This window comes from Salminus brasiliensis, chromosome 11 (assembly GCF_030463535.1).
Source record: "Salminus brasiliensis chromosome 11, fSalBra1.hap2, whole genome shotgun sequence".
In the NCBI taxonomy this organism is placed as follows: domain Eukaryota; kingdom Metazoa; phylum Chordata; class Actinopteri; order Characiformes; family Bryconidae; genus Salminus; species Salminus brasiliensis.
This window is the reverse complement of record NC_132888.1, coordinates 5,843,776-5,861,592: the sequence shown is the minus strand read 5'-3', so window position 1 is coordinate 5,861,592 and position 17,817 is coordinate 5,843,776. Positions and strand designations below refer to the sequence as shown.

Sequence of the window (17,817 nt, the reverse complement as noted above, 5' to 3'; positions counted from 1 at the left end):
GCTTAAAACTCAGACTCATACACCACAACCTCAAAACTCAGACTCATACGCCACAGCCTCAAAGCTCAAAACTCAGACTCATACACCACAGCCTCAAAGCTCAAAGCTCAACTCAGACTCATACACCACAGCCTCAAAACTCAGACTCATACACCACAGCCTCAAAGCTCAAAACTCAGACTCATACACCACAGCCTCAAAGCTCAAAACTCAGACTCATACACCACAGCCTCAAAACTCAGACTCATACACCACAGCCTCAAAGCTCAACTCAGACTCATACACCACAGCCTCAAAACTCAGACTCATACACCACAGCCTCAAAGCTCAGACTCATACACCACAGCCTCAAAGCTCAAAACTCAGACTCATACACCACAGCCTCAAAACTCAGACTCATACACCACAGCCTCAAAACTCAGACTCATACACCACAGCCTCAAAACTCAGATTCATAAACCACAGCCTCAAAACTCAGACTCATACACCACAGCCTCAAAGCTCAACTAGGATTCATACACCACAGCCTCAAAGCTCAACTCAGACTCATACACCACAGCCTCGAAACTCAGATTCATACACCACAGCCTCATAACTCAGATTCACACACCACAGCCTCATAACTCAGATTCACACACCACAGCCTCAAAGCTCAACTCAGACTCATACACTACAGCCTCAAAGCTCAGACTCAGATACCTACACACAACAGCGACTAAAGATCTGACTGAAATTTTCACACCAAAGACTGACGTCTTTACTCAGACTCATGAGTCTTGAAATGTGACTCAGACTTGCAACACAGAATCTCAAGACTCAACTCAGACTCACGCTCCAGAGACTTAAGACTCGACTCAGACTCACGCTCCAGAGACTCAAGACACTCTCAAGGCTTGATGTCGAAACTCAAGATTAGACTCAGACTCACGCTCCAGAGACTCAAGACTCAGCTCAAAATTCCACATCCAAGACTTAAAACTGGGCTCAGACTCACATCCCAGTGACTTGATAAATATTGTGGCTTTTATTGTGATTGTTGTAGACTAAAATGCTTGATGTTCCACCCAAAATACCTGAGACTTAACTCAGACTCTCACACCAGAGACTCAAGACACAACTCAGATTTCCACAGCAAAGACTCAAGGCTTGATGTGGAGACTCAAGATTGAGAATTAACTCAGACACCAAAGACTCAAAGACTCAGACTCATGCCTCAGAGATTCAAGGCTCAACTCTGAGACTCAAGACTTGTCTTAAGACTGGGCTTAAGACTCACTTCCCAGTAAATTAAGACTTGACGAATTTTGTGGCTTTTATTGTGATTGTTGTAGACTTAAATGCTCAGCTGCATTCCCCAAAGTCTTTAGCCGGAACTAAGACTTCCACCCAAAATATCTGAGACTCAACTCAGACTCTCACACCAGAGACTCAAGACACTCTCAAGGCTTGATGTCAAGACTCAAGATTAGACTCAGACTCACATTCCGGAAACTCAAGACTGAATTAAGACTTCCACCCAAAATACTTGAGATTCAACTCAGGACTGTCACACCAAAGACTCAGACTCATGCCTCAGACTCACACCCTAGAGACACACTTGACACTCAACTCTGACTTGCATAAAGTGAAAATCTCTGCTGCTGGCCTGCTGTTTACACCACTGACTGGACAGGAGTTCTCCAGGAGGCATGGGCAGTTTCTGGACAGCCCTGTGTCTTCATCACACTGATAGGACACATAATAATAAGTCTAATAATAAGGATTTCTGAATCAGTTGGTTGCATCTCCGCTGTGTTTGGGTGATTTCCAGTCCCTCCTCCCATTCGCAGACGCACTATCCTGCGCAGGACGCTGCCGCCGTAATCCCCTCAGTCCCCTCTCTATCCACAAGCTGTTAACCACTTGACCTTCATTACATAATGCACTCGCTGGTGTTTATCGGGCAGCAGAGCAGGCCATTTGTGCTGCAGAGCAAGGAGAGAGGGTTTCTCTATTGTTCTCAGGTGAACGGAAATCCTACCGGGCTTCGAATAAATGGAGGAAGCGCTTATTGAGGGCTGTAGCATTAGAGCCCAGCAACCCCGGAATCCCCTTTATGAGATTTCAATAAGAGTGTGTGCGGGTGAACCTGAAGACCTGAAATGAGAAGGAATAGTGCACGATGAGACAGCGAGGTGGTCTTTATTACCTCTGATTGTTTGATTCTTCAACTATTTTTATTGATTTATTTGTTTTCATAGTCTTCTAAACATAGGTGAACCTAATACAGTGAGTTTTACTCTGAACTGTTGAATTTCAGGATGTTTATAGGTCTGTACTGGACTAATATCAGACACTGTCTCTGCAAAAAAGGACAATTTATGTGAATTATGTTAAACATTTAAAAATACTTCATTATGAACAGAGCAACACAATAAAGTATAACATTTATATTCCAAAAAAGAATAAAAGACCCATATCTCTGCTCTAAATGACAGCATGCTCTCAGTATATGCAACCTCAGGACTGTCCAGCAGTGTTAATCCAGACAGATTAGCCTGTGGCTGCTTGGGCCTCCCTTTGGGCCAGATTATTACATAATTCCCTGGCCAAATTATCTCCTCGCCTTTCAACGAAACCATTAGACAGCCACAGCTTAGGTGGAGGATGATGGTCTGAATGTTCCCTTAAATCACGCAAAACTAAGCAAAGCTAAGCTAAGGACCACTACTGCACACAGACACACAGTCATCAGTAGCTTTAATAACACTAAATGTAAGGGATTATTCATATATAGTAATATACAGTTTTCACAGAGTTTCATAATTACTGCATTTCTTCATAGAACTGCTCGTAAATCATTTGTAAAGTAAGATATGCCACGAAGCATAAGATCCTCAATGTACAGAATGTGACTGTAAAAGTCTCTCATGTAAAAGTCTCTTATGCTGTTATTTCCATGTGATGAAAATATAGGCTAGACTTGCTATCGAACAGAACATGTGAGAACTCATTTGGGAGGATTTCATCCCTCTTCATTTGAATTTTGTGGGTATTGATGAGTTTGATGAGTTTCCCTTTCCTCCCTCTAAGGCAAAAGAACACAGATAACTGAAGCTTGTATGGCCTAAACACTTGCTATCAAAGCTAATAGGTAAATAATGGGCAGTGGTGGCTGAGTGGTTAGAGCACCGGGTTCGATTCCCGGGCTCGGCAAGCTCCCACCGTTGGGCCCTTGAGCAAGGCCCTTTACCCTCTCTGCTCCCTGGGTGCTGGAGTTGGCTGCCCACTGCTCTGTGTGTGTGTGTACTCACTGCCCCTAGTTCACTAGTGTGTGTGTGTGTGTGTGTGTGTTCACTACCACTGATGGGTTAAATGCAGAGGACACATGAGAAATAGGTGCACCTTTACCTTTAAATACAGAGTATGTTTTATACCCTATGCTGCACAAGACCTATTCGAACCTGGCTGCAGTTCTATGGCCCTATTCATCCTATTCATTGGCAACTACCAAGCTGAATGTACAGTTGTGTCCCAGTAACTTGAGGATTAGCTCATTAGCTTCAAATACCAGCAGAATATATAGCCTGAACTGGGCTACATTCCTAAAACTTCAGTGACAACTTTTTATACAAATTTAGAGGAATCTTACATCCGTAACTGTACATATGAAATCCATGATGTTCATTAAAATACTTACATGACAAAAACATGCATTTATATAAAAGCTATATAAACAGTATTTTCTTTGGAATAGTTGAATTATTAGACTTCAGAAATATTTGTAAACCTTCAACACTGTTGTCTCTTCATTCAGAAATTCCAAAAATTCAACATAACCAAATCAGGCCTGGAAAACTGGCCAATTCCAAAACCCAGAGTTTACATACAGCCTTTTAACCAGTGAAGCTGGTGAAGCTGGTGAAGCTGGTGTAAAACGTGACGGTGATTTGAGATGAGTATGTGGTTGTTGATTTCGAGGGCAGCTCATCACATCCAGACTAGCTATGGGAATATCGGTTGCTATGGGGAAAAGGCCTTGTGACAGTGGAAGGGGAAGCTCAGACTCAGCACATGACAAAACGAAAGCCAGGGAAAAAACAAGAAAAAGAGGAGTGCTAGGCTAAAAGCTAATACTAGCCACTGCTAGCTTGTACCATCTCTTCTCTTCTCTTATTTTTTTACTGGTAAGACTGGGGGGCAAGGCTAACAGCCTCAGTGAAACGATCTCTTCAGCTTGCTAACAGCACATTGCGCTGAGAGGACACAATGAGAGGACAGCAGCACTATCTGGTAAGACTCAGCTATGCTATAATATTTGGGTTTTGTGAGTCCACTGCTGGTGCTGTAAACCAGCCAATAAAAGCTGAGCTTATCATTCTTTCCCACAAGCGCTCTGTAAAAGGAAAATTTATAATAACAGGGTGGTAAATAGGATTGCAAAACAACATCTGAGCAATCTTCACCCCCAACTAATGTGACACACTTACTGTTTATACACCAAACAACTTCCTCAATATCCTCAATAAAAGCTTACTATAGTTCCTTTAATAAAAAAGGCATATGAAAACACACGTAAACATGTTTTAAGCATGTTGTGTGGTTAAGTGGTGGGCAGCGGTGGGCCGAGCTGAAGTCACATTAAGAGCTTATTAAAAGCATTTTCTAGCTCTACTGAAGGACAGGAATGTGAAGCATGTCAGAGATATGCAGACACTGCTCTGGTCTATCAGAACCAATTCTCCTCCCTACACCACCCATCCTCCACCTCTACCTCCTCCCTCTGTACTTTCACTTTAGCATCTTTTTCCAGATCTTTCCAAAACACACACAGTTGCCTCCCTCCCTCTGCGCTCTTCCTCTGAGTCACCAGACAAAATATGATCACCAAGACAAACTGTAGCGGTTATTATGATCATAATCCAGTGATTCAGTAATTCAGGAAAGTCCAGTTTTTATGTAAACTCTCAAAAGTGAAGCGTTCTTTGATGAAACCCTCCATCATGTAAAGGTTCTATACCACACTCCAAAAAGGGAACCTATAGAAGAGCCACTTTTGGTTTCCTACACAGCCGAATTACGAAGGTTGTACAATATACTCCAAAAAGAGATTGATGCTAGGCTAAACGCCAGTTTCTGATTCTTTGAAGAACCATTTTTGCAAATGAGATTTTTCACATCACATAAAGGTTCTACTCTTAAAAACAAAGGTGCCAGAAATGGTTATTTGGAGCAATGTCATAGAACAACCACATTTATATCCTTAAAGAACTGTAAATGTAAAGTCCTTTAAGGAACCATTTTTGTTTATGTAATGTTCTCGAAATAGTGTAAAAGTTGCACAAACACTCTTAAAAAAAATCAAGGTGCTACAAATGGTTCTTTGTGTGATGCCATAGAAGAACCACTTTTAGTGAAACTTATCCAACTGATCCAGAATGCAGCGGCACGGGTCGTCTTCAACATTCCTAAATTCAGTCATGTCTCTCCACTGCTGCGTTCTCTCTTCACTGGCTTCCTGTAGCTGCTGCCCAGGTCATCAGATTCAAACCCCTGACTCTGGCCTACAAAGCCAAGACTGGACCAGCCATCCCCTCCGTACTTGATGGCGATGGTCAAAAGCTGATCTGCACCAAGAACCCTTCCAGCTTCAAGTACGGCTCGGCTCGACCCACCATCCCTCAAAATCCACGGAAGACGAGCGTCCAGACTTTTTTCTGTCCTGCACCGAAGTGGTGGAACGAGCTTCCCCTGGGGGTCCGAACAGAGTCACTTGCTGTCCTCAAACCCAGACTGAAGACCCTCCTCTTCTGAGAGTACTTGGGCGAATAGTAGAGTGGTCTCCTTACTGACTTGAGTCTAAACTTAGAGAAATCTTTGAACTATTAGTCTATTTAAACTAGCTGAGGTTTTTCTTGGGTAAAAAGCAAAGCACTTTTGTAAGTCGCTCTGGAGAAGAGCGTCTGCTAAATGCCTTAAATGTAAATGTTAAATGGATTGTCAACATTATTTTTGAGCGCAGTAGCCAGAATCTGTTTGGTAAGACCACCTTGACAACACCCAAACTCCCTAACTAAAAAACGAAGGTGGTTCTTTGTAACAGTGCCATAGAAGAACCATTTGTGGTCTTTAATTTTTAGAGTTCAAATGAACTGGACAGAATCTAACGGAACCCACAGCTCACCTTCACCTTCAGCCAGATTCCACTCAACCCTATGAAAGACCTGTAGCAGCTAGTGCTGTTCTGCCAGTGATGTGTGGGGTAGAACGCGAGCGAGCAAGGGACAAACGTGGTGTTTTAATAACGAGACACAAAATTCCTGAGGTAACCATTATAAACATGTCCGGAAAGTGAGGCATTTGACACCTGCTTGAGAGTAGTAGCTGCAGGGTGTCTGCCACAGCTTCCTTGGCAAGGCGGTTTCAAGAGCTACAAACTGGCAAATTTGCTCGTAGTGTCCTTGAAGGAGACACTTCCCTTTAACACAAATAGATGCGTTGTCAATTAACACTTCAGTGGCCACAATTTGCCGGTCAAGACCATCTTTAAAATAAAGATGCCTTTGCAGCGATGCCACAGAAGAACCATGTGTGGTCTTCGAAAGAACCCCCTAATTGTACTGTCAATTAACACATCGTTTTTGAGAGCTGTAGCCACAATATGTCAATTAAGACCACCTTAACATAAAAATAAAGGTGGGGTTCTTTGAAGCAAAAAGGGTTCTTTGAAGCAATGGCATAGAACCACTTATGATCCTCTAACAACATTTTCAGTATATTGTCCATTAACATATTGTTTGTAAGAGTAGTAGCCACAATTGATCTTTTAAGACCACCTTTACAATATCATTAACATCTAAAAATTAAGGTGCTAAAGAATAATGCCAAAAGCAATACTACAGAAGAACCTTTTGTGGTCTTCTAAAGAACTTTTTACTGGATTGTCAATTAACACATTGTTTGTTAGATTAGTAGCCACAATTGATCTTTTAAGACCACCTTTACAACACCTCAACTCTTCAAAATAACCCTGGTCTCCTAAAAATAAAGGTGCCAAAAAGGTCTCTATGTAGCGATGGCACAGAAAAGCTTTTCAGTGGATTGTCAACATCATTTTTTAAACATAGTAGCCACAGTTTGTCTGGTAAGACTGCCTTGACAACACCCTAACTCTTAGAAAATGAAGGTGTTTTTTGTTACAGTGCCATAGAAGAACCATTTGTGGTCTTCTAAAGAACCTTTCAGTGGACTGTCAACATTGTTTTTGAGAGCAGTAGCCAGAATCTGTTTGGTAAGACCACCTTAAAAAAACACCCTAACTCCCTAACTAAAAAAATGAAGGTGGTTCATTGTAACAGTGCCATAGAAGAACCATTTGTGGTCTTAAATTTGATGACCAATGATCACATCATAATTGAGAGCAGTAGCCGCAACCTGCCAGGTAAGACCATCTTTACAACACCTTAACTTTTAAAAATAACCTAATAACCTAAAAAGGGTTCTTTGGAGCAATGCCATGGTAGGACCATTCGTGGTCCTCTAAAGAACCTTTCAGTGGATTGTCTACATCGTTTTTGAACATAGTAGCAACAGTAAGCCTGGTAAGACTGCCTTGACAACACCCTACCTCTTAGAAAATTAAGGTGGTTCTTTGTAACAGTGCCATAAAAGAACCATTCGTGGTCCTCTAAAGAACCTTTCAGTGGATTGTCTATATTATTTTTGAGAGCAGTAGCCAGAATCTGTCTGGTAAAAAAATATTTTCTCAACTTAACAACACATTAACTAATAAAGGGTTCTTTGTAGCGATGGCTTAGAACCGCTTATAGTCCTCTAAAGAACCTTTCAGTTGATTGTCATCATTTTTGAGAACAGTAGGCTGGTAAAGCTTCCTTTACAACACATTAACTATAAAAATAAAGGGTTCTTTGCAGTGATGGTTCTCTAAACACACTGTTTATTAGAGTACTGGCCACACATTATCTGTTAGGATCACCTTTACAGTGCTTAACTCTTACAAGTAAAGGTGCCAAACAGGATTCTTTCAATTAACATCATAACATCAGGTCTTCTAAAGAACATTTCAGTACAAATTTCAATGAACAGTTCTTTAAAGAACCATTTCTGTAAATGCGAAATACACTTTCTGACATTCAAACAACCTTCCCATAAGGCAACAGCCCATAGAGAATCTGTAAACCATACATCCAGGCCAAGAACCACTTAAGAACCTTGGACTACGCTTGTAGAGCCCCCTGAGAGTTCCCTGGACTACACATCATTCCATCCTGGTCATCCTAGGCTTAATCCTGGTCTGTGAAAGCAAACCAACCCTTAGGGGTTTCACAGATCCTCTGGTCAGATATCTGAAGGTCAGGTCAGAGTGTGGTGTGAAGCCAGCAGAGCACCTACATGCCAGAATGGTGGGCCTCTTCTTGGAGCGCATCCTCTTGAACTTCCTACGGAAGTCGCCGGTCGGCAGCAGGTCCGCAGGTAGGCCAGGCGTTCGCTCCGGAGTGACGCCGTCCTGCTCCGCAGGGGGGTCCGCCTGCTCCGGGTCCGGCATGTCCAGCTGGCACTGTGCCAACACTAAACCCTCAGCGCTTGCTCTTCGGAAGCATTGGAGTGTGCTTTCGGCGCTCCGGCTTGACTTCTTCAGCTTCTCTCTCTCTCTCTCTCTCTCTCTCTCTCTCTCTCTCTCTCACTTGTTTTTTTTCTTTCACTCTCTTCCTTTCTCTTTATCCTGTGCTGTCGCTCATGAGCATGTGTGTATGTTTATGTGTGTGTGTGTTTGTGTGTGTGAATGTCTGTGCTGTGAGGAGATGGTGTGTTTTAACCCTCCCTGCACTTGTCAGGGCAGTTTAGCCAGTTACAACACAGCTCGCAGAAATGGGCAGGTGGAGGATAACTGGGCCATCCCACTTTTTTACAGTTTAGAGAGAGAGAGAGAGAGAAAGAGAGAGAGAGAGGGAGAGAGAGAGAGAGCTTGTGCTCTGTTCAGTGGGAGGAAGTGTGTGGTCAGGAGTGTATGTAGCTTTCAGAAACTCCCCTCTCACAACTCGCAGCTATCACAAACAAGCCATTTCCTCCAGTCAGGCGAATTCCACAGGGCTGAACTGAGCGTGCTCGGCCTCTTCAGCGCACACACAGCAGTACAGGACATGGACATGTGCCAGAGAGCTTTCACTGGCCTATCACGTATATAATTTATTGAACATCTCCTGGACGTATGTTGTTCCTTCCCAGTTCCCTGATAGCATCATTAAAGCAGCATTATGCAAGAATGGCCATTTCTTGCTCCTGCGACTGGATCTTGTGGGATGTTCCTGGTATGCAGTGGTTGGCAGTGCCTACCGAAAGTGGTCCAAGGATGGACAACCAGTGAACCAGCGAACCAAGGGCCCCACCTCCCACCTCCTAGGACAACCACAGATACCACAGGACACCGCCAGACGTTTTGTGGAGTCCATGCCTCAAACGGACAGTTGTGGGTTAATACTAGGGGCTAGGGACAGTGTCTAAAAACCACATGTGATTATTAACCATTGCTGGGCTCCTGAGCAAGACTTTAACCCTCTCTGCCCCACTGTGCTATGTGATGGACAGCACTTGTGGGCTCAGAGGTTAAAGCCCCGGGTTATCGATCGCAGGGCTGCTGGTTTGATACCCAGGTCTGCTAAGCTGCAACTGTCTGAACCCATTGCTATGAAGGGCCGAAAGCACCGGGTTTGTGTATCGAATAAAAACAGGGGCCCTCTCACACCCTGCCCTCAGGTGCCTGCTTCCTCCAAGGCTGGCTAGTGTGTGAGTCAGTAGGTTTCTCTACAATGAACCCTTTCACTCCAAACCACTGTACGACTGTTTACATCCATGTGTTTGAACTATGCTGAGCTCCCGGCCTCCCGTTGGACTTAACTCTCCTCCTATCAGTCAGACGTCTGGTGTAAGCTATCTGGCCGGTTGAGAAGTCCCGCAGGCCTCTGCTCTCTCTGTTCTGGAGATAATGCCAAGGTAAGCATCTTCCACAGACGTCCCCAAGCAGGCCCTGCAGGCAACCCGCTCACAAATGGCCTGTATTTACTGTTTAGAGATGCTGAGACCGTCTCCCTCACACAAGCTCAGACCTTCTACAGGCCTCACAGACGTCCGCTCATGAGTACAGACTGAGGCGTTCCTGTAAACCATTGCTGCACAGATCATGTGCCACTTTCCGTCTGCACTTCCCCGCGAGACAAAAAGCGGCCCACACCTAAATGAAAGCGTTTTTCCACAGCTGACCCACACGAGCGACACAGGCAGGCTGTGTCTGTACTTAAAGGCGTTTTCTGTTTCAGCCGCTGGAGAAAGGCCGCGCTGTGCGCCAGGAAAAGCACTTTCTGAAGGCAGTTCACACCTGAGCGTTTCCATTTTTAGCGTCCTGTTATTTTCCAGCATGAATGAGTGAATCGACTGAGGGAGTCATCACAGAGTGCAGTGCCTGTAATAACTGTGTAATCACACATGTATTACTGCTTCACGTGTATTACAAGAGCACAGCTTGTTGTATCAGCTTCAGGTTTCTGCAACAGTGAATATATCACATTGGTATTGCCTGTATTGTTGCGTATGATTATGAATGATACAGTGGGATTGATACGCTTACTGCCACAAGCTCCTCTTTTAGGGACAATTACGGAATGAGGAAGGGGTGAACACTGGAAATTGTCATTGTAATTAAACAGTACTGACAATATTCTGACCCTTTATGCCAATATAGTGACCCTTTATGCCAATATAGTGACCCTTTATGACAATATACTGACCCTTTATGCCAATATACTGACCCTTTATGCCAATATACTGACCCTTTATGCCAATATAGTGACCTTTTATGCCAATATAGTGACCCTTTATGCCAATATACTGACCCTTTATGACAGTATACTGGCCCTTTATGGCAATATTCTGACCATTTATGCCAATATACTGACCCTTCTAATACCAGAGAATAGCTCCATCAGTTTGAACAGACATCCCTGTAGTTACTGAGTAATACACCTTAGTGTGTAACACGTCTTACGGTTGGGACTAGGGTTAAGATTAGGGTTAGGGTTAAACATTTACATTCAGCTTAGAGTTCAGTTGCATTTAATACATATTCAGCTGAACGTTAGCTGAATGTCAGGTGAGCATCTACGAGACATCTACAATGAACCATCCAGGTAAAGTGATACTGAATAACCTTTCAATTATACATTTTACTCTTAAAATAAATAAAAATAAATAAATAATGAAACATTCAGTGAAAAAAATCACCAATCAATGATTTCTTCATTTTTTGAGAATATATTTTTGTATTATAAACATTGCTACAAAATAAACATCAAAATGATTTCAAATATATTTTTGTACAATTTTGTTTTTTGGGAAAATAAAACACATGAAACAATCAATAAAAAATAATTGTTCATATAAAATAAAATGTTTTATTATATTTTATTATATATTAATAGTTTTTATAATATATTATAATATATATTTTATATAAATATAATATATTTTGTATTACATATTTATATGTATTATATTATATTATATATTTATATTTAATATAAAATAAATCATATTTTTATTCACACAGTCTTTCACAAAGTTTCTTTTTATTTTATTTTTATTAGATTATTTATATTATTATTTATTTTATTTACCAAAATGGAACATTCAGTGAAATACAATAAGATAAAAATGCTTTAAAACTTTTAAAAAGCTCTATTTTCTCTGAGCAGCAACATTGGTAGCCATGTTCAAACAACAAACCATAAGACAAATGAACAGTCGTAATAAACCGAATAGATGCTTCACCATAAATAATCTCATCACTGGCTCTGAAGAGCTGTTGTGTCTAATTCACGAATCACAACAGTCATTTCTAACAGTAGCAGAGTGTTTGTAGTGTGACACAGCCGAGTGCAATCTGACCTGCAAAGGTCCAGCGTGGCTTCAAGTTTTCATACCAAACAAGGAGAAGCAACTGGCCAACTGTTTAAAGACTGAGATCAACTGATTAAACAAGAGCAATCAGGTGAGTTTAGGCTTAGCTGGAAGGAAAACCTGCAGCCAGGGCAGTCCTTATAGACCAGGCTGGACCCTGCGGCTGTAAAACGTCCATCTGACCCTAAAACTCCACAGTTAATGATAATTAACCAATCACCACTGAGAACCTGGTTTTTGATTGTTTTATAAACCAGTAGTCACCTGTGTATGTATATACGTGTGTGTGTGTGTGTGTGTGTGTGTGTGTGTGTGTGTGTGTGTGTGTGTGGCCAAACCTGAAATATAGGTCAGCCTTGCCAGGCTGCCAACTCAGCATGTCCTGGAGAAACCCTCACCAAACACCTCCACATAACAGGTTCAGAAGACACACACACACACACATACCTGCTTATCTTAATTAAATGATGAAGGCATACAATAATAAAAGTGTCGCCACAATCTTAATTACTGATAAAATGACTATAATAAAATGCATTATTCATCATTTCTGAGTAATAATAATCCAGTCACTGTGTAAAAGCCGGAGGTCAGACCACGCTGCTGCCCTGTGGGAGGTGTAATACAGAGCTACTGGACCAAAAACACTTAGATAAGACAAACACACACACTCTCTCTCTCACACACACACACACACACACACACACACACACACTCACACACAGTCTGCAGACAGGTCTGTATTTAATTAATTATGTGCTACGCCTATGTTTATAAAACTCCATGGCAACCACCGAGGACATAGAGATGATCTTTAAATAGAGCCTTACACTATATTTCCGCCCCATCACCCACCCTGACAGCAAGTGCTCACAGCAACACCATAGTAACCCCACAGCAACCACCTAGCAACACCCAAGCAACCACATGGAAATTGTTTAAGCTGTGCCATAACTTCAACTCTGCAATTACCATACTCTGCATAGCAACCACCTGAAACAGCATAGTAACTTCACAGCAACCATACAGCAACACCCAAGCAACCACCTGGGCAAAGCTGTGCAATCACTCTGCATTTTCTTTAGCATAGCAACCACTTGGAATAACACAGTAACATCCTAGCAACCACCCAGCAACACCCAAGCAACCACCTGTGAATTGCTTAAGCTGTGCAAATATTTCCAACTCTGCAGTTGCTTCAGCATATCAACCACTTGAAACAGCATAGAAATCCCACAGCAACCACACAGCAACACCCAAGCAACCACCTGGGAAAAGCTGTGCAATCACTCTGCATTTTCTTCAGCATAGCAACCATTTGGAATAGCATTGAAACACCATAGCAAACACCTAGCAACACCCAAGCAACCATATGGAAAAAAGCTTTGCAATCACTCTGCATTTTCTTCAGCATAGCAACCACTTGGAATAGCATGGTAACATCCTAGCCACCCAGCAACACCCAAGCAACCACCTGGAAAAAGATGTGCACTCACTCTGCATTTTCTTTAGCATAGCAACCACTTGGACACACTTTTCTAGTTACTACTACTAAAATTATTATTATTATTATTATTATTATTATTTATTGTTTTATTTTTATGACAGAATTTGGTCAATTAGGGCATTTAGATGACTTTCTGTTTCTGGACAGAATCTGTCTGAATCTGAAATGATTTTCTTCATGTTATCTTTAGCTACAGGCCACAGACATCTCGACTCCAATCTCGGGTCTCTTACCTCAGCTCAGAGTCAGTAATCTCAGCTAATCAGGAAGCTTAGTCTATGTATTAATGAAACAGCCAAAGCACTGATGAATGTTTGGAGATGCAACATGCACTGACCAGTACAAACAAGTTCACTGTTACTGACCACAACATCCAGGTCACGCTCCCTCTGAACTCTCTGCCTACGCAGATCGGTGGCAGATCTCAAGCAAAAGGCTGGTCAGCACCGCTGTATACAGACCCAAGAGTTACTGAACATTCAGAGCAAAAGTTCTAATTCACTTTATGTTGGGATTTTTCATAGGTTTAACTCTTTTTTTTTTATAAACATTAGGATTTATAGCCATTTATCCAGTATTTATGTCAGAGTTGGTATCAGTATCGTTATTTGACATCGGTAGATACAGAACATCTGGTATCGGTATCAGAAAAGAATAAGTGGTATCGGTGCAGCCCTAGTATATACTATTGAGAACCACTTCAGCTTTCTGGCCTAAACAAAAGCAGCAACATCTGGCAAGCAAACATATCCTGGCTAGCTGACTGGACATTACATGGGAAACTGTAATTTATCTACCCAAATGACTTTTATTATTATTAGTAATATTAATTTTATATTATTTCCAGTTACTGAATAATACACCATGGCAGATGGTATTTCCTCCCAGTGGTAGGATGGAGAGGTAAAACATGAGGATAATGCTTGATATTGCCTTGCCAGATCACCGTGCATGGTGATGTAATCAAACTTCAGTTTTAGATTTTGGTCCTCCAGCAAAAGTCATTTGAATTCTAGAAAAGTTAGAAATTCATATTTTAATGATATTATATCAATAACTGTGCTTAATAGCATCAGTAACATGGACTAACAAGGTCCATTCTGACTTCAGGTTGACTTTAAGGGGTAAATGTTGAGTACACTGAACTCACACTATGCAAAATCGTGATACCAGAGCGCCCTCTACAGTCTGAGATGAAGCAGTGTAACCATGCCAAACAGAACAGTCACTCAAGTCACACACATTAACATCCTCAAATTCATAATACTGTTGGCTATGATCTTATACTACATGCAGTGTATATGTACTGTACACACTACTGTGCAAAAAAATGCTTATCTGGACAGTAAGTGTTTATTTTCTCAAGTAAAACACTGATATTAGAATAAATCCATGAATACATGGTGGTTCTCCATCACTGTGTCCATCATCAGAACATCTCCAAAGTTCTCCTCATGGAGTCTAGTATTATTTAGAGTTCTCCTCAGATCAACACCTGGTTTGGTGGTAAATCAGGGCTTAATGATGGTAAATCAGGTGAGCTGCTGCTGCTGCTGCTGCTGCTAATGGAGTTGAACACATCCTCCACGCTGTGCTGGCTGGACTGGGGGGCGTCCAGGAGAAACCTGGAGGAACCGAGCTCTGTTCTTCAGACTAGCTCACCGACAAGATCTCACTACTTTCTTCAGAATGAGAAGCTCTTTACTGGATTTATGTTCACCTGCATCTGTTCTGATGAGATCTGGAGCTTCTACAAGCATGATGAATGGACCAATAAAAAATTATGACTATGGACAAAAGTATTGGGACACCTGCCTGTTCATTATTAAGGTCAGGATGTTGGATGATTACAACCAAACCTCATCAACAATTCCTTAACTCACCCAAAAGAACTGGATGGAGAACCAACCATCATTCCAGAGAACAGAGGTCTTCTACAGCTCAAAGCTGGAGGGCCGTAAACCCCTCTAGCCCACACCTGGCATTAGACAGTATGGTGTCAATAGGTTCATGTTAGAGACCTATTCCATTGGTAGTGCTTCTTTATGGGGACAAGCCAAGCTGTGTCAGCAATGGGTGTAACTTAACGTAGCTGAGGCATTTATTACAAGGGGTGTCCACAAACATTTGGACATGCAGTGTACATGCAGCGTACTTTTATATCATCATGGCTCGTCAGATTTCAGCCATATTCAAACAGTTACACACGTTCTTGGAGGCACGTGCAGGATGCACTAGAACCTATATACTAACCACGACTCAGAAACGAGGACAGGCAGCGGCCCGAGTGAGGAAACCAACACCTTCAGCGGGCGAAAGGTTTCAACAAGCTGTTGCCATGGCGAGAAGCATTTGGGTTTGCAGCGGTGGCAAGTGAGGCCCGCTGAATTATTAATAAACATCTATTATTAGTACAAACTCATCTAAAGTAAACTGCGGCGAGGGAGTAGCCTTCATCTCTAGCCTTCAACTTCTGAAGAGGCAGGGCGGCCTTCTTGCGCGATGGCCAACGCTCCAGACGACTGGCATGGTTTAACGTCCTGCAAAGGGTACATGATCCACTTTGCACAGAATGCTCCTGAATTATGGATACAAACACACAGACACATGTCTATCACCTAAAATACATTCATATCATGTTTCAGCCTCAGGTATGTAGTCACTGAAATCACGGACATGCTGTATGTACATAGTTGCACTAGGCTAAAACTGCTAGGTAACATCTAGACTTGAGATCTTGAGGTCTTGAGGTCTGTTCTTGGTCTGAACTTGCTAGGACGGCCTGATCTGGCCATGTTGGTCAGTTGTTCCACTTGTAAATGATTTAGTGGACAGTGGAACGGCTGTTTTCTGCCCTTTCCAGACTCCTCTGCATCTACAGTCTTCTTTCTGAAGGCCTCAAAGAAGAGAGCTCTCTGGATCTGACCATGGTGATCTTCTTAACCACTCACTTCAACCATCAATCCAGAGCAGACCAGACTAAACGTCTGAGGTTTAAATAAGACTCCAGACTCCTCCGGAATAATCCTCTCCAACCATGTTCTGATCCTCTATCTGCAGCTGATGTTCTGCAGCTGGTTCTAATTTTAGACGTTTGTAGTAGTAATAAATATGTACTGTGTATAGCAAAATGTGTCCTCCGCATTTGACCCATCTGTGGTAGTGAACACACACATACTAGTGAACTAGGGGCAGTCAGCATACACACAACCCAGAGCGGTGGGCAGCCAACTCCAGCACCCGGGGAGCAGAGAGGGTGAAGGACCGCTGAGCCACCACTGAACCACCACTGCCCCTATACTGCCCATATATACAGTCAGCTGAATAATGAATTACAGCTATATCTCAAATTCATAACCACAACATTAAAACCATTTGAGTGAAGTGAATAACAGTGATTATCTGGTTCCAGTGGCTCCTGTCAAGAGATGGGACATATTAGGCAGCATATTTGGTGAACAGTCAGTTCTTGAAGGCGATGAAGGTGTTAAAAAGGGGGAAAAGGGGCAGGCATGAGAATCTGAGACAGAATCACTTTGAGAAGAGCCAGACTGAGACAGCTAGACGAGTCAGACTGGGTCAGAACGTCTCCAAAACATCAGGCAGGTCTTGTGGGGGTTTTCTGGTATGCAGTGGTCAGTACCTACCAAAAGTGCTCCAAGAAAGGACAACCGGTAAAGGGGTGACAGGGTGACAGGGTCATGGGAGCCCAAGGTTCACTGATGCAATCCATGGACGTCCCATGATCTCCTGCTGACATCTAGGTGCTGGATATCACAGGATACCTTTCAGAGCTCTTGTGGATTTCGTGCCTTGATGGGTCAGAGTATGTGTGTTGTGTATCAGCTGTAAATAAGGGCAGTGGAGTCACTCTGGAAAATGTTCACTGTGACAGAACGTCTGATGATTTCCAATAGTAATTACGATTGCCTGGTCTAATCTGAGTCCGATCTTTGTGTATGTATTTATAATCCAGCCCCACAGTTTAGATCAGATAAGCTGCTGATTAATCTGCTCTTTTATTCTCAGTATCAGTTTCTATAATCAGACGTTCTGGACTGATTGATTTAGTCGAGACTTTTCTTAAAAAGATGTTTTATAGTGTTTAATATTTTATAATCCAGTCTGACTCTCCTCCCTGACCAATCAGCTTTCAGCTCCTTTACAACACTGCAGTCTAATCACTTCCCGTGTGTGTGTGTGTGTGTGTGTGTGTGTAGTGGTACACACTCTGGACTGATACCTGTGGTTGTGGGTCTACTGGTGTGAAATTGCTGGTGTATAGTGGGTGAATGTGCTGGGATTTGGGTATATATAGCTTGTGTGTATTCTAGGGGTGGGCAACATGACGATGATGATGC

The 17,817-nt window shown here is 42.4% G+C and overlaps 1 protein-coding gene across 4 annotated transcripts in view; it reads right to left on the bottom strand.

Moving 5' to 3' along the window:
• The window catches only part of frya (furry homolog a (Drosophila)), a 143,235-nt gene that overhangs the window by 117,301 nt on the left and 8,117 nt on the right, over window positions 1-17,817 (bottom strand). For 3 of the 4 annotated variants that reach the window (XR_011980601.1, XM_072691488.1, XM_072691489.1), the window contains exon 1: window positions 8,392-8,586. The exons of the other annotated variant lie outside the window; for it this stretch is intronic. Coding sequence is in view for 2 of the 3 variants with exons in the window: in XM_072691488.1 (XP_072547589.1) it covers window positions 8,392-8,545 (154 nt within the window). In the remaining variant the exon portion in view is untranslated. Of the gene's footprint in view, window positions 1-8,391; window positions 8,587-17,817 lie in introns of those variants that run through there. 4 annotated transcript variants of the gene reach the window in all.